Source organism: Rana temporaria, unplaced genomic scaffold (genome assembly GCF_905171775.1).
Source record: "Rana temporaria unplaced genomic scaffold, aRanTem1.1, whole genome shotgun sequence".
Taxonomy (NCBI): domain Eukaryota; kingdom Metazoa; phylum Chordata; class Amphibia; order Anura; family Ranidae; genus Rana; species Rana temporaria.
In genome coordinates, this window is record NW_024404543.1 from 73,412 (window position 1) to 100,138 (window position 26,727).

Consider the following 26,727-nt stretch of genomic DNA (forward strand, 5'->3'; position numbering starts at 1 on the left):
TCCCCTCTTCCCGGAGAGTCTGTCCCTCATCTCCCCTCTTCCCGGAGAGTCTGTCCCTCATTTCCTCTCTTCCCGGAGAGTCTGTCCCTCATCTCCCCTCTTCCCGGAGAGTCTGTCCCTCATCTCCCCTCTTCCCGGAGAGTCTGTCCCTCATCTCCTCTCTTCCCGGAGAGTCTGTCCCTCATCTCCTCTCTTCCCGGAGAGTCTGTCCCTCATCTCCTCTCCTCCCGGAGAGTCTGTCCCTTATCTCCTCTCTTCCCGGAGAGCCTGTCCCTCATCTCCTCTCCTCCCGGAGAGTCTGTCCCTTATCTCCTCTCTTCCTGGAGAGTCTGTCCCTCATCTCCTCTCTTCCCGGAGAGCCTGTCCCTCATCTCCCCTCTTCCCGGAGAGTCTGTCCCTCATTTCCTCTCTTCCCGGAGAGTCTGTCCCTCATCTCCCCTCTTCCCGGAGAGTCTGTCCCTCATCTCCCCTCTTCCCGGAGAGTCTGTCCCTCATCTCCCCTCTTCCCGGAGAGTCTGTCCCTCATTTCCTCTCTTCCCGGAGAGTCTGGCCCTCATCTCCCCCCTTCCCGGAGAGTCTCTCCCTCGTCGCCTCTCTTCCCGGAGAGTCTGTCCCTCATCTCCCCTCTTCCCGGAGAGTCTCTCCCTCATCTCCCCTCTTCCCGGAGAGTCTGTCCCTCATCTCCCCTCTTCCTGGAGAGTCTGTCCCTCATCTCCCCTCTTCCCGGAGAGTCTGTCCCTCATCTCCCCTCTTCCTGGAGAGTCTGTCCCTCATCTCCCCTCTTCCCGGAGAGTCTGTCCCTCATCTCCCCTCTTCCTGGAGAGTCTGTCCCTCATCTCCTCTCTTCCCGGAGAGTCTCTCCCTCGTCGCCTCTCTTCCCGGAGAGTCTCTCCCTCGTCGCCTCTCTTCCCGGAGAGTCTCTCCCTCGTCGCCTCTCTTCCCGAGAGTCTCATCTCCTCTCTTCCCGGAGAGTCTCATCTCCTTTCCTCTCTGCGCCCTGTAACATGTCTTCTCTTAGAGAGTCGCCCTGATTTTACCCCCAATGTCCTCCTTGTTTTCCAGGTCTGCCCTTCCTGCAGCAGTTGGGTGTGCGTCCCGCGAATCGCCTCTTTCATCACGTCATTTATCTGGCTCCTGGAGATTATCACCGATTTCATTCCCCAGCAGACTGGAGCATCCAGCACAGGAGGCACTTTCCAGGTATCATATTCTCCATCACTGATATCGCCACACTTCCCCCCCCCCCCCCCCCCCCGACCGCATTCTGTGCCCACCTGGGACCATTCCTGAGAGCCGATACAAAAATGGTCCTTGTGAGGACCTGTCTAGGCTTCGGGATGTTATCTACCATATACAGGATCCGGAACACGACGACAGCGTCCCTGAAAGGCTGGTGTGATGACCCAGGACTATGACCGCCATCAATGCTTCCTCTGTCCAGAACCAGCCCCGTCCAAGACTCTCCCCCCCCCCCCCAGTCACCAGACAACACCTCAGTGTAGAGGGGCAAACAACAAACTCATTTATTATCACACAACAGATAAATAACTTGGAGACTCCTCCCCCCACACTTGGAAAACAGGGCGGGTTAAACTGGAGGAATCCCCCCTCCCTCTTTCCTCACAGCAAACACACCTACACATCCCATAATAGTTGAGGCAGACACCACAATAGACAATAGAATACAGTCACACCCCAAACCATCCCAGCAAAGAGTCCACAACAGCCAACACACAATATATACAACATTGACTGTGACTATCACAGATCATAGTGGGGTCCTCAGTCCCCCTGAACCCCTATTAGAGACACAGGGGGGATCTACACATAAGAGGGTCGGGGAAGCTGGACAAGGAGCCTCCAGAGCTCTCCAAGAGAAGCTGAGCCCCACAAACCCCCCACCCAAAGTGACCCCCGTCACAGCCCCCCACCCAAAGTGACCCCCGTCACAGCCCCCCACCCAAAGTGACCCCCGTCACAGCCCCCCACCCAAAGTGACCCCCGTCACAGCCCCCCACCCAAAGTGACCCCCGTCACAGCCCCCCACCCAAAGTGACCCCCGTCACAGCCCCGCACCCAAAGTGACCCCCGTCACAGCTGGTATCCTGGTTTATGGATAGAAATAGAAGGTCACCATCCATGATCCCTGAATACAGATGAACCGGCCTTGTGGGGAAATGGAAGGTGTCAGTCTAATGCTGAATATATATGGGGCTCAGACATACACAAGACTTCTCATTATTGTACGGGATTCATAGAGGGCACCATATAAAGGGAGATGTACGGCTACCATACCAGAGGGGCTGATCATGGGAGGTGCATTATAGCCCAACAAAGGGCTGGAGGATGCATGCCAGACTCGCAGGAAACACGTCTACCGCACTGAGGGCCACACTATGTGTACCAAGAGCCAGAAACTAGATGAAGGACCTCTGGGTGACATTGTGGGCGTGGAGAAGTGACATTGTGGGCGTGGAGAAGTGCCCTCTGGGTGACATTGTGGGCATGGAGAAGTGACCTCTGGGTGACATTGTGGGCGTGGAGAAGTGCCCTCTGGGTGACATTGTGGGCGTGGAGAAGTGACATTGTGGGCGTGGAGAAGTGCCCTCTGGGTGACATTGTGGGCGTGGAGAAGTGCCCTCTGGGGGTGACATTGTGGGCGTGGAGAAGTGCCCTCTGGGTGACATTGTGGGCGTGGAGAAGTGCCCTCTGGGGGTGACATTGTGGGCGTGGAGAAGTGCAGGGGGTTGGCCATGTGTTGGTAGACGGGTCACCCTTCTCTCTCTTCCTCTCCAGGTACTCTGCTGTCGGTGAGTCCCAACATTGCCCGTTGGATGCCGGGTCTCTTCTGTCAGAACGAGCGCGTTGTGCTCAGTGGTCAGTGGCAGTTCGGCTTCTTCTCTCTCACTGCTGTAGGAGCCACAAACGTGGGATCTATCCGGATCTACGGAGACAAGGTGAGCGTGATCTGATCCCCAGGTTCCCCATGGTCCCTCTTGTCTCAGTATAGTCCCATATAAGATTCCCTTCCAGTGACAGCGTTCTACGGAGATGTACGAATAGTGCCGGAATATTCTGCGACCATCACACCGCGTTCTTCTCGCGGAGAGTCCATTGCTGCACCTTTGTATAGATAACTTGCCATTTCTGAGAGGGGGGGGCGGACCCAATGCAGCCCCCCCCTCATCCTCTACTCCACACCGCCACCAATTTGCCATTTCTGAGAGGTGGGCGGACCCAATGCAGCCCCCCCTCATCCTCTACTCCACACCGCCACCAATTTGCCATTTCTGAGAGGGGCGCCGACCCAATGCAGCCCCCCCTCGTCCTCTACTCCACACCGCCACCAATTTGCCATTTCTGAGAGGGGGGCGGACCCAATGCAGCCCCCCCCTCATCCTCTACTCCACACCGCCACCAATTTGCCATTTCTGAGAGGGGGGGCGGACCCAATGCAGCCCCCCCTCATCCTCTACTCCACACCGCCACCAATTTGCCATTTCTGAGAGGGGGCGGACCCAATGCAGCCCCCCCCTCATCCTCTACTCCACACCGCCACCAATTTGCCATTTCTGAGAGGAGGGCGGACCCAATGCAGCCCCCCCCCCACCCTCTACTCCACACCGCCACCAATTTGCCATTTCTGAGAGGTGGGCGGACCCAATGCAGCCCCCCCCCTCATCCTCTACTCCACACCGCCACTAATTTGCCATTTCTGAGAGGGGGGCGGACCCAATGCAGCCCCCCCCCCCTCATCCTCTACTCCACACCGCCACCAATTTGCCATTTCTGAGAGGGGGGCGGACCCAATGCAGCCCCCCCTCATCCTCTACTCCACACCGCCACTAATTTGCCATTTCTGAGAGGGGGGCGGACCCAATGCAGCCCCCCCTCATCCTCTACTCCACACCGCCACCAATTTGCCATTTCTGAGAGGTGGGCGGACCCAATGCAGCCCCCCCCTCATCCTCTACTCCACACCGCCACCAATTTGCCATTTCTGAGAGGGGGGCGGACCCAATGCAGCCCCCCCCTCATCCTCTACTCCACACCGCCACCAATTTGCCATTTCTGAGAGGGGGCGGACCCAATGCAGCCCCCCCCTCATCCTCTACTCCACACCGCCACCAATTTGCCATTTCTGAGAGGAGGGCGGACCCAATGCAGCCCCCCCTCATCCTCTACTCCACACCGCCACCAATTTGCCATTTCTGAGAGGGGGGCGGACCCAATGCAGCCCCCCCTCATCCTCTACTCCACACCGCCACTAATTTGCCATTTCTGAGAGGGGGGGCGGACCCAATGCAGCCCCCCCTCATCCTCTACTCCACACCGCCACCAATTTGCCATTTCTGAGAGGTGGGCGGACCCAATGCAGCCCCCCCTCATCCTCTACTCCACACCGCCACCAATTTGCCATTTCTGAGAGGAGGGCGGACCCAATGCAGCCCCCCCTCGTCCTCTACTCCACACCGCCACCAATTTGCCATTTCTGAGAGGGGGCGGACCCAATGCAGCCCCCCCCCTCATCCTCTACTCCACACCGCCACCAATTTGCCATTTCTGAGAGGGGGGCGGACCCAATGCAGCCCCCCCTCGTCCTCTACTCCACACCGCCACCAATTTGCCATTTCTGAGAGGGGGCGGACCCAATGCAGCCCCCCCCCCTCGTCCTCTACTCCACACCGCCACCAATTTGCCATTTCTGAGAGGGGGGCGGACCCAATGCAGCCCCCCCTCATCCTCTACTCCACACCGCCACCAATTTGCCATTTCTGAGAGGAGGGCGGACCCAATGCAGCCCCCCCTCATCCTCTACTCCACACCGCCACCAATTTGCCATTTCTGAGAGGGGCGCGGACCCAATGCAGCCCCCCCTCATCCTCTACTCCACACCGCCACCAATTTGCCATTTCTGAGAGGAGGGCGGACCCAATGCAGCCCCCCCCTCATCCTCTACTCCACACCGCCACCAATTTGCCATTTCTGAGAGGTGGGCGGACCCAATGCAGCCCCCCTCATCCTCTACTCCACACCGCCACCAATTTGCCATTTCTGAGAGGGGGCGGACCCAATGCAGCCCCCCCCTCATCCTCTACTCCACACCGCCACCAATTTGCCATTTCTGAGAGGAGGGCGGACCCAATGCAGCCCCCCCCCCACCCTCTACTCCACACCGCCACCAATTTGCCATTTCTGAGAGGTGGGCGGACCCAATGCAGCCCCCCCCCTCATCCTCTACTCCACACCGCCACTAATTTGCCATTTCTGAGAGGGGGGGCGGACCCAATGCAGCCCCCCCCCCTCATCCTCTACTCCACACCGCCACCAATTTGACATTTCTGAGAGGGGGGGCGGACCCAATGCAGCCCCCCCCTCATCCTCTACTCCACACCGCCACCAATTTGCCATTTCTGAGAGGGGGGCGGACCCAATGCAGCCCCCCCCTCATCCTCTACTCCACACCGCCACCAATTTGCCATTTCTGAGAGGGGGCGGACCCAATGCAGCCCCCCCTCATCCTCTACTCCACACCGCCACCAATTTGCCATTTCTGAGAGGAGGGCGGACCCAATGCAGCCCCCCCCTCATCCTCTACTCCACACCGCCACCAATTTGCCATTTCTAAGAGGGGGCGGACCCAATGCAGCCCCCCCCCCCTCGTCCTCTACTCCACACCGCCACCAATTTGCCATTTCTGAGAGGAGGGCGGACCCAATGCAGCCCCCCCCTCATCCTCTACTCCACACCGCCACCAATTTGCCATTTCTGAGAGGTGGGCGGACCCAATGCAGCCCCCCCCTCATCCTCTACTCCACACCGCCACCAATTTGCCATTTCTGAGAGGGGGCGGACCCAATGCAGCCCCCCCCCTCATCCTCTACTCCACACCACCACCAATTTGCCATTTCTGAGAGGGGCGCGGACCCAATGCAGCCCCCCCTCATCCTCTACTCCACACCGCCACCAATTTGCCATTTCTGAGAGGAGGGCGGACCCAATGCAGCCCCCCCCTCATCCTCTACTCCACACCGCCACCAATTTGCCATTTCTGAGAGGGGGGCGGACCCAATGCAGCCCCCCCTCATCCTCTACTCCACACCGCCACCAATTTGCCATTTCTGAGAGGTGGGCGGACCCAATGCAGCCCCCCCCCTCATCCTCTACTCCACACCGCCACCAATTTGCCATTTCTGAGAGGAGGGCGGACCCAATGCAGCCCCCCCTCATCCTCTACTCCACACCGCCACCAATTTGCCATTTCTGAGAGGAGGGCGGACCCAATGCAGCCCCCCCTCATCCTCTACTCCACACCGCCACCAATTTGCCATTTCTGAGAGGGGGGCGGACCCAATGCAGCCCCCCCCCACCCTCTACTCCACACCGCCACCAATTTGCCATTTCTGAGAGGGGCGCCGACCCAATGCAGCCCCCCCTCATCCTCTACTCCACACCACCACCAATTTGCCATTTCTGAGAGGGGGGCGGACCCAATGCAGCCCCCCCCTCATCCTCTACTCCACACCGCCACCAATTTGCCATTTCTGAGAGGGGCGCCGACCCAATGCAGCCCCCCCTCGTCCTCTACTCCACACCGCCACCAATTTGCCATTTCTGAGAGGGGGCGGACCCAATGCAGCCCCCCCCTCATCCTCTACTCCACACCGCCACCAATTTGCCATTTCTGAGAGGAGGGCGGACCCAATGCAGCCCCCCCCTCATCCTCTACTCCACACCGCCACCAATTTGCCATTTCTGAGAGGGGGCGGACCCAATGCAGCCCCCCCCCTCGTCCTCTACTCCACACCGCCACCAATTTGCCATTTCTGAGAGGAGGGCGGACCCAATGCAGCCCCCCCTCGTCCTCTACTCCACACCGCCACCAATTTGCCATTTCTGAGAGGGGGGCGGACCCAATGCAGCCCCCCCTCGTCCTCTACTCCACACCGCCACCAATTTGCCATTTCTGAGAGGAGGGCGGACCCAATGCAGCCCCCCCTCGTCCTCTACTCCACACCGCCACCAATTTGCCATTTCTGAGAGGTGGGCGGACCCAATGCAGCCCCCCCCCCTCATCCTCTACTCCACACCGCCACCAATTTGCCATTTCTGAGAGGGGGGCGGACCCAATGCAGCCCCCCCTCATCCTCTACTCCACACCGCCACCAATTTGCCATTTCTGAGAGGGGGGCGGACCCAATGCAGCCCCCCCCCTCATCCTCTACTCCACACCGCCACCAATTTGCCATTTCTGAGAGGGGGCGGACCCAATGCAGCCCCCCCCCTCATCCTCTACTCCACACCGCCACCAATTTCCCATTTCTGAGAGGGGGCGGACCCAATGCAGCCCCCCCTCATCCTCTACTCCACACCGCCACCAATTTGCCATTTCTGAGAGGAGGGCGGACCCAATGCAGCCCCCCCCACCCTCTACTCCACACCGCCACCAATTTGCCATTTCTGAGAGGGGGGCGGACCCAATGCAGCCCCCCCTCATCCTCTACTCCACACCGCCACCAATTTGCCATTTCTGAGAGGGGGCGGACCCAATGCAGCCCCCCCTCATCCTCTACTCCACACCGCCACCAATTTGCCATTTCTGAGAGGGGGGCGGACCCAATGCAGCCCCCCCCTCATCCTCTACTCCACACTGCCACCAATTTGCCATTTCTGAGAGGAGGGCGGACCCAATGCAACCCCCCCTCATCCTCTACTCCACACCGCCACCAATTTGCCATTTCTGAGAGGGGGCGGACCCAATGCAGCCCCCCCCTCATCCTCTACTCCACACCGCCACCAATTTGCCATTTCTGAGAGGAGGGCGGACCCAATGCAGCCCCCCCCTCATCCTCTACTCCACACCGCCACCAATTTGCCATTTCTGAGAGGAGGGCGGACCCAATGCAGCCCCCCCCCTCATCCTCTACTCCACACCGCCACTAATTTGCCATTTCTGAGAGGGGGGCGGACCCAATGCAGCCCCCCCTCATCCTCTACTCCACACCGCCACCAATTTGCCATTTCTGAGAGGTGGGCGGACCCAATGCAGCCCCCCCCTCATCCTCTACTCCACACCGCCACCAATTTGCCATTTCTGAGAGGGGCGCCGACCCAATGCAGCCCCCCCCCCCTCATCCTCTACTCCACACCGCCACCAATTTGCCATTTCTGAGAGGGGGCGGACCCAATGCAGCCCCCCCTCATCCTCTACTCCACACCGCCACCAATTTGCCATTTCTGAGAGGTGGGCGGACCCAATGCAGCCCCCCCTCATCCTCTACTCCACACCGCCACCAATTTGCCATTTCTGAGAGGGGGGCGGACCCAATGCAACCCCCCCCCACCCTCTCCTCCACACCGCCACCAATTTGCCATTTCTGAGAGGGGGCGGACCCAATGCAGCCCCCCCTCATCCTCTACTCCACACCGCCACCAATTTGCCATTTCTGAGAGGGGCGCCGACCCAATGCAGCCCCCCCTCGTCCTCTACTCCACACCGCCACCAATTTGCCATTTCTGAGAGGAGGGCGGACCCAATGCAGCCCCCCCTCGTCCTCTACTCCACACCGCCACCAATTTGCCATTTCTGAGAGGGGGGCGGACCCAATGCAGCCCCCCCCCCCTCATCCTCTACTCCACACCGCCACTAATTTGCCATTTCTGAGAGGGGGGCGGACCCAATGCAGCCCCCCCTCATCCTCTACTCCACACCGCCACCAATTTGCCATTTCTGAGAGGTGGGCGGACCCAATGCAGCCCCCCCCTCATCCTCTACTCCACACCGCCACCAATTTGCCATTTCTGAGAGGAGGGCGGACCCAATGCAGCCCCCCCCCTCATCCTCTACTCCACACCGCCACCAATTTGCCATTTCTGAGAGGTGGGCGGACCCAATGCAGCCCCCCCCCCCTCATCCTCTACTCCACACCGCCACCAATTTGCCATTTCTGAGAGGAGGGCGGACCCAATGCAGCCCCCCCTCATCCTCTACTCCAAACGCCACCAATTTGCCATTTCTGAGAGGGGGGCGGACCCAATGCAGCCCCCCCTCGTCCTCTACTCCACACCGCCACCAATTTGCCATTTCTGAGAGGTGGGCGGACCCAATGCAGCCCCCCCTCATCCTCTACTCCACACCGCCACCAATTTGCCATTTCTGAGAGGGGGGCGGACCCAATGCAGCCCCCCCCCTCATCCTCTACTCCACACCGCCACCAATTTGCCATTTCTGAGAGGGGCGCCGACCCAATGCAGCCCCCCCTCATCCTCTACTCCACACCGCCACCAATTTGCCATTTCTGAGAGGAGGGCGGACCCAATGCAGCCCCCCCCCCACCCTCTACTCCACACCGCCACCAATTTGCCATTTCTGAGAGGGGGGCGGACCCAATGCAGCCCCCCCCCTCATCCTCTACTCCACACCGCCACCAATTTGCCATTTCTGAGAGGGGCGCCGACCCAATGCAGCCCCCCCACCCTCTACTCCACACCGCCACCAATTTGCCATTTCTGAGAGGTGGGCGGACCCAATGCAGCCCCCCCCCCCACCCTCTACTCCACACCGCCACCAATTTGCCATTTCTGAGAGGAGGGCGGACCCAATGCAGCCCCCCCCCTCATCCTCTACTCCACACCGCCACCAATTTGCCATTTCTGAGAGGGGCGCGGACCCAATGCAGCCCCCCCTCATCCTCTACTCCACACCGCCACCAATTTGCCATTTCTGAGAGGGGCGCCGACCCAATGCAGCCCCCCCCCCCTCATCCTCTACTCCACACCGCCACCAATTTGCCATTTCTGAGAGGAGGGCGGACCCAATGCAGCCCCCCCCTCATCCTCTACTCCACACCGCCACCAATTTGCCATTTCTGAGAGGGGGCGGACCCAATGCAGCCCCCCCTCATCCTCTACTCCACACCGCCACCAATTTGCCATTTCTGAGAGGAGGGCGGACCCAATGCAGCCCCCCCCCTCATCCTCTACTCCACACCGCCACCAATTTGCCATTTCTGAGAGGGGCGCGGAGCCAATGCAGCCCCCCCCTCATCCTCTACTCCACACCGCCACCAATTTGCCATTTCTGAGAGGGGGCGGACCCAATGCAGCCCCCCCCCCTCATCCTCTACTCCACACCGCCACCAATTTGCCATTTCTGAGAGGGGCGCGGAGCCAATGCAGCCCCCCCCACCCTCTACTCCACACTGCCACCAATTTGCCATTTCTGAGAGGTGGGCGGACCCAATGCAGCCCCCCCTCATCCTCTACTCCACACCGCCACCAATTTGCCATTTCTGAGAGGGGGCGGACCCAATGCAGCCCCCCCCACCCTCTACTCCACACTGCCACCAATTTGCCATTTCTGAGAGGGGGCGGACCCAATGCAGCCCCCCCTCATCCTCTACTCCACACCGCCACCAATTTGCCATTTCTGAGAGGAGGGCGGACCCAATGCAGCCCCCCCCCCTCATCCTCTACTCCACACCGCCACCAATTTGCCATTTCTGAGAGGGGGGCGGACCCAATGCAGCCCCCCCCTCATCCTCTACTCCACACCGCCACCAATTTGCCATTTCTGAGAGGGGGGCAGACCCAATGCAGCCCCCCCCTCATCCTCTACTCCACACCGCCACCAATTTGCCATTTCTGAGAGGGGGGCGGACCCAATGCAGCCCCCCCCCCTCATCCTCTACTCCACACCGCCACCAATTTGCCATTTCTGAGAGGGGGGCGGACCCAATGCAGCCCCCCCACCCTCTACTCCACACCGCCACCAATTTGCCATTTCTGAGAGGAGGGCGGACCCAATGCAGCCCCCCCCCCCACCCTCTACTCCACACCGCCACCAATTTGCCATTTCTGAGAGGGGGGCGGACCCAATGCAGCCCCCCCCCTCATCCTCTACTCCACACCGCCACCAATTTGCCATTTCTGAGAGGGGGGCGGACCCAATGCAGCCCCCCCCCCTCATCCTCTACTCCACACCACCACCAATTTGCCATTTCTAAGAGGGGGCGGACCCAATGCAGCCCCCCCCCCCCTCATCCTCTACTCCACACCGCCACCAATTTGCCATTTCTGAGAGGGGCGCCGACCCAATGCAGCCCCCCCCTCATCCTCTACTCCACACCGCCACCAATTTGCCATTTCTGAGAGGGGGCGGACCCAATGCAGCCCCCCCCCTCATCCTCTACTCCACACTGCCACCAATTTGCCATTTCTGAGAGGAGGGCGGACCCAATGCAGCCCCCCCTCATCCTCTACTCCACACCACCACCAATTTGCCATTTCTGAGAGGAGGGCGGACCCAATGCAGCCCCCCCCCCCTCATCCTCTACTCCACACCGCCACCAATTTGCCATTTCTGAGAGGAGGGCGGACCCAATGCAGCCCCCCCCCACCCTCTACTCCACACCGCCACCAATTTGCCATTTCTGAGAGGGGGGCGGACCCAATGCAGCCCCCCCTCATCCTCTACTCCACACCGCCACCAATTTGCCATTTCTGAGAGGGGCGCGGACCCAATGCAGCCCCCCCCTCATCCTCTACTCCACACCGCCACCAATTTGCCATTTCTGAGAGGGGCGCCGACCCAATGCAGCCCCCCCCCTCATCCTCTACTCCACACCGCCACCAATTTGCCATTTCTGAGAGGGGCGCCGACCCAATGCAGCCCCCCCCCTCATCCTCTACTCCACACCGCCACCAATTTGCCATTTCTGAGAGGGGGTGGACCCAATGCAGCCCCCCCCACCCTCTACTCCACACCGCCACCAATTTGCCATTTCTGAGAGGAGGGCGGACCCAATGCAGCCCCCCCCTCATCCTCTACTCCACACCGCCACCAATTTGCCATTTCTGAGAGGGGGGCGGACCCAATGCAGCCCCCCCCTCATCCACTACTCCACACCGCCACCAATTTGCCATTTCTGAGAGGGGGCGGACCCAATGCAGCCCCCCCTCATCCTCTACTCCACACCGCCACCAATTTGCCATTTCTGAGAGGTGGGCGGACCCAATGCAGCCCCCCCCCCCTCATCCTCTACTCCACACCGCCACCAATTTGCCATTTCTGAGAGGGGGCGGACCCAATGCAGCCCCCCCTCATCCTCTACTCCACACCGCCACCAATTTGCCATTTCTGAGAGGGGCGCCGACCCAATGCAGCCCCCCCTCGTCCTCTACTCCACACCGCCACCAATTTGCCATTTCTGAGAGGGGGGCGGACCCAATGCAGCCCCCCCCCTCATCCTCTACTCCACACCGCCACCAATTTGCCATTTCTGAGAGGGGGGCGGACCCAATGCAGCCCCCCCCTCATCCTCTACTCCACACCGCCACCAATTTGCCATTTCTGAGAGGGGCGCCGACCCAATGCAGCCCCCCCTCGTCCTCTACTCCACACCGCCACCAATTTGCCATTTCTGAGAGGGGGGCGGACCCAATGCAGCCCCCCCCCTCATCCTCTACTCCACACCGCCACCAATTTGCCATTTCTGAGAGGGGGCGGACCCAATGCAGCCCCCCCCTCATCCTCTACTCCACACCGCCACCAATTTGCCATTTCTGAGAGGGGGCGGACCCAATGCAGCCCCCCCCCTCATCCTCTACTCCACACCGCCACCAATTTGCCATTTCTGAGAGGGGGGCGGACCCAATGCAGCCCCCCCCCCTCATCCTCTACTCCACACCACCACCAATTTGCCATTTCTAAGAGGTGGGCGGACCCAATGCAGCCCCCCCCTCATCCTCTACTCCACACCGCCACCAATTTGCCATTTCTGAGAGGGGCGCCGACCCAATGCAGCCCCCCCCCTCATCCTCTACTCCACACCGCCACCAATTTGCCATTTCTGAGAGGGGGCGGACCCAATGCAGCCCCCCCCCTCATCCTCTACTCCACACTGCCACCAATTTGCCATTTCTGAGAGGAGGGCGGACCCAATGCAGCCCCCCCTCATCCTCTACTCCACACCACCACCAATTTGCCATTTCTGAGAGGAGGGCGGACCCAATGCAGCCCCCCCCTCATCCTCTACTCCACACCGCCACCAATTTGCCATTTCTGAGAGGGGGCGGACCCAATGCAGCCCCCCCTCATCCTCTACTCCACACCGCCACCAATTTGCCATTTCTGAGAGGAGGGCGGACCCAATGCAGCCCCCCCCTCATCCTCTACTCCACACCGCCACCAATTTGCCATTTCTGAGAGGAGGGCGGACCCAATGCAGCCCCCCCTCATCCTCTACTCCACACCGCCACCAATTTGCCATTTCTGAGAGGAGGGCGGACCCAATGCAGCCCCCCCCCTCATCCTCTACTCCACACCGCCACCAATTTGCCATTTCTGAGAGGGGGGCGGACCCAATGCAGCCCCCCCTCATCCTCTACTCCACACCCCCACCAATTTGCCATTTCTGAGAGGGGGCGGACCCAATGCAGCCCCCCCCTCATCCTCTACTCCACACCGCCACCAATTTGCCATTTCTGAGAGGGGGCGGACCCAATGCAGCCCCCCCCCTCATCCTCTACTCCACACCGCCACCAATTTGCCATTTCTGAGAGGGGGCGGACCCAATGCAGCCCCCCCCCTCATCCTCTACTCCACACCACCACCAATTTGCCATTTCTGAGAGGAGGGCGGACCCAATGCAGCCCCCCCTCATCCTCTACTCCACACCGCCACCAATTTGCCATTTCTGAGAGGGGGCGGACCCAATGCAGCCCCCCCCCCCACCCTCTACTCCACACCACCACCAATTTGCCATTTCTGAGAGGTGGGCGGACCCAATGCAGCCCCCCCTCGTCCTCTACTCCACACCGCCACCAATTTGCCATTTCTGAGAGGGGGGCGGACCCAATGCAGCCACCCCCCGTCTCCTCTACTCCACACCGCCACCAATTTGCCATTTCTGAGAGGGGGGCGGACCCAATGCAGCCCCCCCCCATCCTCTACTCCACACCGCCACCAATTTGCCATTTCTGAGAGGAGGGCGGACCCAATGCAGCCCCCCCCTCATCCTCTACTCCACACCGCCACCAATTTGCCATTTCTGAGAGGTGGGCGGACCCAATGCAGCCCCCCCTCATCCTCTACTCCACACCGCCACCAATTTGCCATTTCTGAGAGGAGGGCGGACCCAATGCAGCCCTCCCTCATCCTCTACTCCACACCGCCACCAATTTGCCATTTCTGAGAGGAGGGCGGACCCAATGCAGCCCCCCCTCGTCCTCTACTCCACACCGCCACCAATTTGCCATTTCTGAGAGGGGCGCCGACCCAATGCAGCCCCCCCCCTCATCCTCTACTCCACACCGCCACTAATTTGCCATTTCTGAGAGGTGGGCGGACCCAATGCAGCCCCCCCTCATCCTCTACTCCACACCGCCACCAATTTGCCATTTCTGAGAGGGGGGCGGACCCAATGCAGCCCCCCCCTCATCCTCTACTCCACACCGCCACCAATTTGCCATTTCTGAGAGGGGCGCGGACCCAATGCAGCCACCCCCCGTCTCCTCTACTCCACACCGCCACCAATTTGCCATTTCTGAGAGGGGGGCGGACCCAATGCAGCCCCCCCCCATCCTCTACTCCACACCGCCACCAATTTGCCATTTCTGAGAGGAGGGCGGACCCAATGCAGCCCCCCCCTCATCCTCTACTCCACACCGCCACCAATTTGCCATTTCTGAGAGGTGGGCGGACCCAATGCAGCCCCCCCTCATCCTCTACTCCACACCGCCACCAATTTGCCATTTCTGAGAGGAGGGCGGACCCAATGCAGCCCCCCCTCGTCCTCTACTCCACACCGCCACCAATTTGCCATTTCTGAGAGGGGCGCCGACCCAATGCAGCCCCCCCTCGTCCTCTACTCCACACCGCCACCAATTTGCCATTTCTGAGAGGTGGGCGGACCCAATGCAGCCCCCCCTCATCCTCTACTCCACACCGCCACCAATTTGCCATTTCTGAGAGGTGGGCGGACCCAATGCAGCCCCCCCCTCATCCTCTACTCCACACCGCCACCAATTTGCCATTTCTGAGAGGTGGGCGGACCCAATGCAGCCCCCCCTCGTCCTCTACTCCACACCGCCACCAATTTGCCATTTCTGAGAGGTGGGCGGACCCAATGCAGCCCCCCCCCCCTCGTCCTCTACTCCACACCGCCACCAATTTGCCATTTCTGAGAGGGGGGCGGACCCAATGCAGCCCCCCCTCATCCTCTACTCCACACCGCCACCAATTTGCCATTTCTGAGAGGGGGGCGGACCCAATGCAGCCCCCCCTCGTCCTCTACTCCACACCGCCACCAATTTGCCATTTCTGAGAGGTGGGCGGACCCAATGCAGCCCCCCCCCCTCATCCTCTACTCCACACCGCCACCAATTTGCCATTTCTGAGAGGGGCGCCGACCCAATGCAGCCCCCCCTCATCCTCTACTCCACACCGCCACCAATTTGCCATTTCTGAGAGGAGGGCGGACCCAATGCAGCCCCCCCTCGTCCTCTACTCCACACCGCCACCAATTTGCCTGTGATCCCACATCTACACCCAGAAGATTATTTTCATTGTCCAGTGTCTAGGGCAGGGGTCTCCAAACTTTTTAATTTGAGGGCCACATTGTATATTTTACAGATATTCGCGGGCCGAATTTATAAATGAAGCCCCATTCACACCATCAGTTTTCCTGCCGGTTATTCTCTTCAGGTTTTCCAAAACCATGTAGGGGAGGGCCGACTGCTGCTGCATACGAATTGAAACTCTTGAGGTTTGACCTCATATTAGAGAAAACCTGCAGGAAAACTGATAGTGTGTATGGGGGGGGGGGGGCGGGGCTTGACTCCTCAGCTATGGAATCGAGTAGAGTTTAAAAAAAGGCTGCCATCAGCGGGGCTGGATGGTGCACCTGTATGCTCCGCCCACACCTAAATACCAGAGCATGAGGCCCCTCCAGACTTGTGTCCCCATCAGAGACCCCTCCGCACTTGTGTCCCCATCAGAGCCCCCTCCACACTTGTGTCCCCCCATCAGAGCCCCCTCCACACTTGTGTCCCCCCATCAGAGCCCCCTCCGCACTTGTGTCCCCATCAGAGCCCCCTCCACACTTGTGTCCCCATCAGAGACCCCTCCAGACTTGTGTCCCCATCAGAGCCCCCTCCACACTTGTGTCCCCCCATCAGAGCCCCCTCCACACTTGTGTCCCCCATCAGAGCCCCTTCCAGACTTGTGTCCCCATCAGAGCCCCCTCCACACTTGTGTCCCCATCAGAGACCCCTCCACACTTGTGTCCCCATCAGAGCCCCCTCCACACTTGTGTCCCCCATCAGAGCCCCCTCCATACTTGTGTCCCCCATCAGAGACCCCTCCAGACTTGTGTCCCCATCAGAGCCCCCTCCACACTTGTGTCCCCCATCAGAGCCCCCTCCACACTTGTGTCCCCCATCAGAGCCCCCTCCACACTTGTGTCCCCCATCAGAGCCCCCTCCACACTTGTGTCCCCATCAGAGACCCCTCCACACTTGTGTCCCCCATCAGAGACCCCTCCAGACTTGTGTCCCCATCAGAGCCCCCTCCACACTTGTGTCCCCATCAGAGACCCCTCCACACTTGTGTCCCCATCAGAGCCCCCTCCACACTTGTGTCCCCCATCAGAGCCCCCTCCATACTTGTGTCCCCCATCAGAGACCCCTCCAGACTTGTGTCCCCATCAGAGCCCCCTCCACACTTGTGTCCCCCATCAGAGCCCCCTCCACACTTGTGTCCCCCATCAGAGCCCCCTCCACACTTGTGTCCCCCATCAGAGCCCCCTCCACACTTGTGTCCCCCATCAGAGCCCCCTCCACACTTGTGTCCCCATCAGAGCCCCCTCCACACTTGTGTCCCCCATCAGAGCCCCCTCCACACTTGTGTCCCCATCAGAGACCCCTCCACACTTGTGTCCCCCATCAGAGCCCCCTCCAGACTTGTGTCCCCATCAGAGCCCCCTCCACACTTGTGTCCCCCATCAGAGACCCCTCCACACTTGTGTCCCCATCAGAGCCCCTTCCAGACTTGTGTCCCCCATCAGAGCCCCCTCCACACTTGTGTCCCCATCAGAGACCCCTCCACACTTGTGTCCCCCATCAGAGCCCCTTCCACACTTGTGTCCCCATCAGAGCCCCCTCCACACTTGTGTCCCCATCAGAGCCCCCTCCACACTTGTGTCCCCATCAGAGCCCCCTCCACACTTGTGTCCCCATCAGAGCCCCCTCCATACTTGTGTCCCCATCAGAGACCCCTCCATACTTGTGTCCCCCATCAGAGCCCCCTCCACACTTGTGTCCCCATCAGAGACCCCTCCACACTTGTGTCCCCATCAGAGACCCCTCCATACTTGTGTCCCCCATCAGAGCCCCCTCCACACTTGTGTCCCCATCAGAGCCCCCTCCAGACTTGTGTCCCCCATCAGAGCCCCCTCCGCACTTGTGTCCCCATCAGAGCCCCCTCCACACTTGTGTCCCCATCAGAGCCCCCTCCACACTTGTGTCCCCCATCAGAGACCCCTCCGCACTTGTGTCCCCCATCAGAGCCCCCTCTGCACTTGTGTCCCCATCAGAGCCCCCTCCACACTTGTGTCCCCATCAGAGCCCCCTCCACACTTGTGTCCCCCATCAGAGCCCCCTCCATACTTGTGTCCCCCATCAGAGACCCCTCCATACTTGTGTCCCCCATCAGAGACCCCTCCAGACTTGTGTCCCCCATCAGAGCCCCCTCCATACTTGTGTCCCCCATCAGAGACCCCTCCACACTTGTGTCCCCATCAGAGCCCCCTCCACACTTGTGTCCCCATCAGAGCCCCCTCCACACTTGTGTCCCCATCAGAGCCCCCTCCACACTTGTGTCCCCCATCAGAGACCCCTCCATACTTGTGTCCCCCATCAGAGACCCCTCCACACTTGTGTCCCCCATCAGAGACCCCTCCGCACTTGTGTCCCCCATCAGAGACCCCTCCATACTTGTGTCCCCCATCAGAGCCCCCTCCATACTTGTGTCCCCCATCAGAGCCCCCTCCACACTTGTGTCCCCATCAGAGCCCCCTCCATACTTGTGTCCCCCATCAGAGACCCCTCCACACTTGTGTCCCCCATCAGAGACCCCTCCATACTTGTGTCCCCCCCATCAGAGACCCCTCCATACTTGTGTCCCCCCCATCAGAGCCCCCTCCACACTTGTGTCCCCATCAGAGCCCCCTCCACACTTGTGTCCCCCATCAGAGCCCCCTCCACACTTGTGTCCCCCATCAGAGACCCCTCCACACTTGTGTCCCCCATCAGAGACCCCTCCACACTTGTGTCCCCCATCAGAGACCCCTCTACACTTGTGTCCCCCATTAGAGCCCCCTCCAGACTTGTGTCCCCCCATCAGAGCCCCCTCCAGACTTGTCCCCCCATCAGAGACCCCTCCACACTTGTGTCCCCATCAGAGACCCCTCCACACTTGTGTCCCCCATCAGAGCCCCCTCCACACTTGTGTCCCCCATCAGAGCCCCCTCCATACTTGTGTCCCCCATCAGAGCCCCCTCCATACTTGTGTCCCCCATCAGAGCCCCCTCCACACTTGTGTCCCCATCAGAGCCCCCTCCATACTTGTGTCCCCCATCAGAGACCCCTCCACACTTGTGTCCCCCATCAGAGCCCCCTCCAGACTTGTGTCCCCATCAGAGCCCCCTCCAGACTTGTGTCCCCCATCAGAGACCCCTCCGCACTTGTGTCCCCATCAGAGCCCCTTCCAGACTTGTGTCCCCCATCAGAGCCCCCTCCGCACTTGTGTCCCCATCAGAGACCCCTCCGCACTTGTGTCCCCATCAGAGCCCCCTCCACACTTGTGTCCCCCATCAGAGCCCCCTCCACACTTGTGTCCCCATCAGAGACCCCTCCGCACTTGTGTCCCCATCAGAGCCCCCTCCACACTTGTGTCCCCCATCAGAGACCCCTCCAGACTTGTGTCCCCATCAGAGACCCCTCCACACTTGTGTCCCCCATCAGAGACCCCTCCGCACTTGTGTCCCCATCAGAGCCCCCTCCACACTTGTGTCCCCCATCAGAGACCCCTCCAGACTTGTGTCCCCATCAGAGACCCCTCCACACTTGTGTCCCCATCAGAGACCCCTCCACACTTGTGTCCCCATTAGAGCCCCCTCCACATCTACATTCCCATCAGAGCCACCACACACACACAGTTTTGTCCCCCCCCTCCCCATACTTGCCCCCTCCAGCACATTCTTTGCCCCATCGCCATCTGCTATTTCCCCATAGATCAGCGTGTTCTGTGCTGCTTCTCTGAAGATCTGACATTAGAGCAGACACACTGTACTTCCCGGCTCAAGTCCCGCCCCTCTTACAACGAAAAGCTTTTACAGCGAAACTAACACTTAACCTAACAGCGGGCCGGGGGCTGGGAGGTGCAGCGGGCCGGGGGCTGGGAGGTGCAGCGGGGCGGGGGCTGGGAGGTGCAGCGGGGCGGGGGCTGGGAGGTGCAGCGGGGCGGGGGCTGGGAGGTGCAGCGGGCCGGGGGCTGGGAGGTGCAGCGGGGCGGGGGCTGGGAGGTGCAGCGGATCGGGACTGAAATAACATAGGCTTTGTTAGCACACTCCTTCATCGCCTGTCAGAAGGCAAAGCAAGCTCCGCAGTTCGAGCCGAGTCCGTCCCTGTGGCGAGTCTGACTGAAGCTGCGGGCCGGACAAAACGTCCTAGCGGGTCGTACTTTGGAGACCCCTGGTCTGGGGGTACAGGTGGTCCTCCTATACTGTCAGGGAAATTCGGCTGTACGCTTTGCACACATCCTGTGCTAATACGCACACATTCCGTCTAATGATATAATCTCACCTATCACTCATTTCCCGGATATCCCCAAGTAATCAGACATCACCACACTTCTCATCTCCGTCACATGACTGACCAGCGAACACCGTGCTTCTGCTGATCAGACACAGCAGAGACAAGTGCGCCCATCCCCCCATAACCGATAATGTCCTCGCAGAGCGAACACATTCCCCCAGACGATCGTTCTGTGCAATGTAAAGGGGCCCTTTCACTGGGGGACATATCCCCACTCTGCAAACTCTTCTCTCCAATCCCAGGAAATTTTCCACTACCAGACGGGACTCAACCAGCGTCAGTCTTCCCCAGTCAGCTCTTTAGAGCGGGAGAACTAACACTGCGCTACACTATGACAACACATATTACATACATCTTCATAACATTTCCACAACAGCCCCAATGGGTCAGCAGGGACTGCCTCCAATCCTCCACATTACATCTGTGTAAAACATGCAAAGGCCACACTCCTTTGTGGGCTGCAGGGGGCACCATTGGTCTGAGAATGTTGCTTGATGATGCCTCTTGGTTGGATAAAGTGGGCTGAGTGTCGGAGTGGTATGAGCACATGCAAGGGAGCTGGGGGTTAGACAGTATGGTGGAAGGCTCTGAAGATGGCACGGTGTTGTGGAAATGTTATGAAGATGTATGTAATATGTATTGTCATAGTGTCGCCCAGTGTTAGTTCCCCCCGCAGCCCGCTCTAAAGAGCTGACTGACGCTGGTTGAGTCCCGTCTGGTAGTGAAAAACTTCCTGGGATTGGAGAGAGATGTTTGCAGAGTCCACCGGCGAAAGGGCCTCTGTTCGACGCACATAACGATCGTCTGGGGGGGATGTGTTCACTCTGCAAGGACATTATCGGTTATGGAGGGGATGTGCGCTCTTGCGCCATGGCTTGCCCCTGCAGAAAATCTCCCAACCTCAGGAACGGTAGTATAATCTGGGTATGCGTTGATCTCTGAACAACGCAGAATAAGGATTCACACCAACGGTAAAAACGGGAGTCTTCAAATTGTTATGGTCGGGGAGAGCGTCCATGATCTGAAGACCAGCCATGCGGCTTCCTTTGTCTAGCTGAAGATGATGGCGTACAGGTACAGGGGGCGGGAAATCATACACACTTCCCCTGCCCAGACACGCCCATAACACTCCCCTAGTCATTGTACAACTCCTCCTGCTTTCCTGTGCTTAATTGGCTGATTTGTGAAGCAACCAAGCTCTATTGTTATATGAATAAAGATTCCTCCAAGGATCAGGAGATGGGTTGTGCGAGGTGTGGTCATGTCTGATTACGGGAAACGAAGATGCATAATACCAAAAGGCTAAAAGCGCGCTCTATTAGAGTAGGACTGATCAATATTCCTATCGCACACGTTCATGGCAGATACGGCTCATAAAATGGTGGGTGATACATCGATTACCAGTTGGGTCCTGGAAACACAAAACAAGCGTACATATTCGCCAGCACACCACGGATCGACAACCTCCGTCCAAAAGTTTTTAATGCAAGAGATCACATCACAAATGAAAGTGCCATGGCGGGGAGGTTGTCGATCCATGGTGTGCTGGCGAATGTGTACGCCTATTAGAGTAGGAGACATGGATTACACGCAGCGTATAGCAAAAGTTCCACCACAAGAAGAGGATTGAAGGGGGTCCGTGAATTACGGGTGGAAAGCTCTGGAGGCAGTGAAGAACAGAAGGGGGTCCGTGAATTACGGGTGGAAAGCTCTGGAGGCAGTGAAGAACAGAAGGGGGTCCGTGAATTACGGGTGGAAAGCTCTGGAGGCAGTGAAGAGGACAGAAGGGGGTCTGTGAATTTCGGGTGGAAGGCTTTGGAGGCAGTGAAGAACAGAAGGGGGGTCTGTGAATTTCGGGTGGAAAGCTCTGGAGGCAGTGAAGAACAGAAGGGGGGTCTGTGAATTACGGGTGGAAGGCTCTGGAGGCAGTGAAGAGCAGAAGGGGGTCCGTGAATTACGGGTGGAAAGCTCTGGAGGCAGTGAAGAGGACAGAAGGGGGTCCGTGAATTTCGGGTGGAAAGCTCTGGAGGCAGTGAAGAGGACAGAAGGGGGTCCGTGAATTTCGGGTGGAAAGCTCTGGAGGCAGTGAAGAACAGAAGGGGGTCCGTGAATTATGGGTGGAAAGCTCTGGAGGCAGTGAAGAACAGAAGGGGGTCCGTGAATTTTGGGCGGGAGGCTCTGGAGGCAGTGAAGAACAGAAGGGGGTCCGTGAATTACGGGTGGAAGGCTCTGGAGGCAGTGAAGAGGACAGAAGGGGGTCCGTGAATTACGGGTGGAAAGCTCTGGAGGCAGTGAACAGAAGGGGGTCCGTGAATTATGGGTGGAAAGCTCTGGAGGCAGTGAAGAACAGAAGGGGGTCCGTGAATTACGGGTGGAAGGCTCTGGAGGCAGTGAAGAGGACAGAAGGGGGTCCGTGAATTACGGGTGGAAAGCTCTGGAGGCAGTGAAGAGGACAGAAGGGGGTCCGTGAATTACGGGTGGAAAGCTCTGGAGGCAGTGAAGAACAGAAGGGGGGGTGTGAATTTCGGGTGGAAAGCTCTGGAGGCAGTGAAGAGGACAGAAGGGGGTCTGTGAATTACGGGTGGAAAGCTCTGGAGGCAGTGAAGAACAGAAGGGGGTCCGTGAATTACGGGCGGAAAGCTCTGGAGGCAGTGAAGAACAGAAGGGGGTCCGTGAATTACGGGCGGAAGGCTCTGGAGGCAGTGAAGAACAGAAGGGGGTCCGTAAATTACGGGTGGAAGGCTCTGGAGGCAGTGAAGAGCAGAAGGGGGTCCGTGAATTATGGGTGGAAAGCTCTGGAGGCAGTGAAGAACAGAAGGGGGTCCATGAATTACGGGTGGAAGGCTCTGGAGGTAGTGAAGAACAGAAGGGGGTCCGTGAATTACGGGTGGAAAGCTCTGGAGGCAGTGAGGAACAGAAGGGGGTCCGTGAATTTCGGGTGGAAAGCTCTGGAGGCAGTGAACAGAAGGGGGTCCGTGAATTACGGGTGGAAATCTCTGGAGGCAGTGAACAGAAGGGGGTCCGTGAATTACGGGTGGAAAGCTCTGGAGGCAGTGAAGAACAGAAGGGGGGTCCGTGAATTACGGGCGGAAGGCTCTGGAGGCAGTGAAGAGCAGAAGGGGGTCCGTGAATTATGGGTGGAAAGCTCTGGAGGCAGTGAAGAACAGAAGGGGGTCCATGAATTACGGGTGGAAGGCTCTGGAGGTAGTGAAGAACAGAAGGGGGTCCGTGAATTACGGGTGGAAATCTCTGGAGGCAGTGAACAGAAGGGGGTCCGTGAATTACGGGTGGAAAGCTCTGGAGGCAGTGAAGAACAGAAGGGGGTCCGTGAATTTCGGGTGGAAGGCTCTGGAGGCAGTGAAGAGGACAGAAGGGGGTCCGTGAATTTCGGGTGGAAGGCTCTGGAGGCAGTGAAGAGGACAGAAGGGGGTCCGTGAATTACGGGTGGAAAGCTCTGGAGGCAGTGAAGAGGACAGAAGGGGGTCCGTGAATTACGGGTGGAAAGCTCTGGAGGCAGTGAAGAGGACAGAAGGGGGTCCGTGAATTTCGGGTGGAAAGCTCTGGAGGCAGTGAAGAACAGAAGGGGGTCCGTGAATTACGGGTGGAAAGCTCTGGAGGCAGTGAAGAGGACAGAAGGGGGTCCGTGAATTACGGGTGGAAAGCTCTGGAGGCAGTGAAGAGGACAGAAGGGGGTCCGTGAATTTCGGGTGGAAAGCTCTGGAGGCAGTGAACAGAAGGGGGTCCGTGAATTACGGGTGGAAAGCTCTGGAGGCAGTGAAGAACAGAAGGGGGTCCGTGAATTACGGGTGGAAAGCTCTGGAGGCAGTGAAGAGGACAGAAGGGGGTCCGTGAATTACGGGTGGAAAGCTCTGGAGGCAGTGAAGAGGACAGAAGGGGGTCCGTGAATTACGGGTGGAAGGCTCTGGAGGCAGTGAAGAACAGAAGGGGGTCCGTGAATTTCGGGTGGAAAGCTCTGGAGGAAGAGAAGAACAGAAGGGGGTCCGTGAATTATGGGCGGAAGGCTCTGGAGGCAGTGAAGAGGACAGAAGGGGGTCCGTGAATTTCGGGTGGAAGGCTTTGGAGGCAGTGAAGAACAGAAGGGGGTCCGTGAATTTCGGGTGGAAGGCTTTGGAGGCAGTGAAGAACAGAAGGGGGTCCGTGAATTTCAGGTGGAAGGCTCTGGAGGCAGTGAAGAACAGAAGGGGGTCCGTGAATTTCGGGTGGAAAGCTCTGGAGGCAGTGAAGAACAGAAGGGGGTCTGTGAATTTCGGGTGGAAGGCTCTGGAGGCAGTGAAGAGGACAGAAGGGGGTCCGTGAATTACGGGTGGAAAGCTCTGGGAGGCAGTGAAGAGGACAGAAGGGGGTCCGTGAATTACGGGTGGAAAGCTCTGGAGGCAGTGAAGAGCAGAAGGGGGTCCGTGAATTACGGGTGGAAAGCTCTGGAGGCAGTGAAGAGGACAGAAGGGGGTCCGTGAATTACGGGTGGAAAGCTCTGGAGGCAGTGAAGAACAGAAGGGGGTCCGTGAATTACGGGTGGAAAGCTCTGGAGGCAGTGAAGAGGACAGAAGGGGGTCCGTGAATTTCGGGTGGAAGGCTCTGGAGGCAGTGAAGAACAGAAGGGGGTCTGTGAATTACGGGCGGGAGGCTCTGGAAATAGCAAGGCGAGAATAGCGGGGGGTGAATTATGGCCAGAGTACTAATAGGCCAATAGGATCGTGCGAGAGGCGGAACCGTTCCAGTAACACGCGCTGGTGCGTTTCCTGGTCTTCTGTGCATTAGTTGGGGGTCTTCGTATCTTTAATCTCCTGTTTCTCATTCCAGGAACTTCACACCAACCACTCTCGTCACGTGAAGGGGAAGTATCATGACCACAACTACACGGAGCAGTATGGCTCCTCCGGCCTAAACTTGACCAGGGGGGCCCCTCTAGGAGAGTTCAACTTTGGCTCCACCATTGTGCTGGTGTTTGAAGCTCCTCGCCATTTCAAGTTTCACGTGAAAGATGGTGGACGCATCTTCATGGGGGAAGCCCTTGGGACCTTGTGACTGGGGCTCTAAGAGGCTGAGCTCCAGTATTACCTCCCCTCAGGGTGCAGGACACACCCACAAAGTGTTTCTATTTTATAACTCTGCCTTTTATGTACTTAATAAAGAGATTTCCTAATAAAAGTGAAATAAAGAGAATTTATTATAAACACACAAAGCACACAATAAGAAAGTCTCTGAGCATGCGCGGTATCAGGAGTTACCGCCACGTGGGATATTGCCGTTCACCAGGTCTTGGCGGATGGCCCAGCGTAGGCCGTACCTCTTCTTATCGGTAGGGATGACGTAGGTGTTTGGTGCTGGGAGGGGTCGTGGAAGAGGTGCGGGCGGAGCCGACATCATCCTCTCACGGACGCCCCAGCGCACCTCCTTCCGGCTGCGCTCCAGTACTCTCTGTACGGCGGACCAGCTCTGCTTATATTCATGGAAGCGGCTCACCGGGTCGGAGTGTTGTCTGTACTGATCCAGCAGGGAGTATGGCGGCACACGGATGAACGATTTGACACAGTCCGCCGATAAGGTAGGTGACCGCCTAGACTGGATTCTGCGTTCCTCATCCAGCGATGTTCCAGAGAGACTTTCTTCCTCACAGGTCTCCACCTCACTAGACAAGGTGGACTCATCGCACACCTCGGCCTGCCCGTTACTTCTCCTGCGCAGGACTTTGCGAGTGATGCCCGGGGCTCTTCTCCTTTCCTGCCCCAGACTGACGGTGTGTCTGCTATAGGAATCCGGCTGACCCTGGCTGAGGGGCCCCTGCCTGGAACTCGAGGCATTCGTAGGCCAGGCAGACAGCTTGTCCCAATCGGAGAAGACTTGTCCAAGTGATGAAGATCGTATATTCTCCTTCTCAGACTGTGCCGAGTTCCCGGAGCGTGTCTCCGACCCTTCCCGGCTCCTCATCAGCTGCTCCAGATCTTCCTTAAACTGCAGGAGTCTGTGCCTGGGAATGGCCGGGAATCCCAGCAGAGACAGTTCTGTGCGCAGATCCTCCTCAGAGACGGACATCAGCAGAGAACAATCAGCTACAGAGCTGTGCGTGTAATCGCCCGAGCCAATGTGCGGGAAACTGTCTGAGTCTGAAGAGTGTCTAATGCCACGCTGCACGTTTCTGGAGGACATCCTCTTCAGAAGATGAGACTCTGCAGAGAGAACAGAGGTGTCTAAAGTCATTTCAAGACCAAATACATCATCAGAGTTCAGTGTGAGGAAAGGGTACCAGAGAGGGAGGACGGGTGGTAGATGGAGGGTGAGGGAGGACGGGCGGTAGATGGAGGACAGGCGGTAGATGGAGGGAGGACGGGCGGTAGATGGAGGGAGAGGGAGAGGGAGGACGGGCGGTAGATGGAGGGAGAGGGAGGACGGGCGGTAGATGGAGGGAGAGGGAGAGGGAGGACGGGCGGTAGATGGAGGGAGAGGGAGAGGGAGGACGGGCGGTAGATGGAGGGAGAGGGAGGACGGGCGGTAGATGGAGGGAGAGGGAGAGGGAGGACGGGCGGTAGATGGAGGGAGAGGGAGAGGGAGGACGGGCGGTAGATGGAGGGAGAGGGAGGACGGGCGGTAGATGGAGGGAGAGGGAGAGGGAGGACGGGCGGTAGATGGAGGGAGAGGGAGAGGGAGGACGGGCGGTAGATGGAGGGAGAGGGAGAGGGAGGACGGGCGGTAGATGGAGGGAGAGGGAGAGGGAGAGGGAGGACGGGCGGTAGATGGAGGGAGAGGGAGAGGGAGGACGGGCGGTTGATGGAGGGAGAGGGAGGACGAGCGGTAGACGGAGGGAGAGGGAGGACGGGCGGTAGACGAAGGGAG

General features: G+C 58.9%; 2 protein-coding genes across 3 annotated transcripts in view; one reads left to right on the forward strand and one right to left on the reverse strand.

Annotated features, from left to right (window-relative positions):
- LOC120922168 (phosphatidylserine decarboxylase proenzyme, mitochondrial-like) overlaps window positions 1–25,044 on the forward strand; it is a 38,975-nt gene extending 13,931 nt beyond the window's left edge. The window contains exons 6-8 of one of the 2 annotated variants that reach the window (XM_040334638.1): window positions 1,063–1,200; window positions 2,797–2,957; window positions 24,697–25,044. In XM_040334638.1, coding sequence (XP_040190572.1) covers window positions 1,063–1,200; window positions 2,797–2,957; window positions 24,697–24,921 — 524 coding nt within the window. In that variant the 3' untranslated portion in view covers window positions 24,922–25,044. The remainder of the gene's footprint in view (window positions 1–1,062; window positions 1,201–2,796; window positions 2,958–24,696) is intronic. The other variant, XM_040334639.1, reaches the window with a different exon arrangement.
- On the reverse strand, window positions 25,040–26,109 carry HYLS1 (HYLS1 centriolar and ciliogenesis associated). Its single transcript, XM_040334640.1, has one exon. It carries the CDS (start codon window positions 26,092–26,094, stop codon window positions 25,114–25,116), a length of 981 nt encoding a protein of 326 aa, XP_040190574.1. The 5' UTR covers window positions 26,095–26,109; the 3' UTR covers window positions 25,040–25,113.
- Window positions 26,110–26,727: the final 618 nt, after the last annotated feature.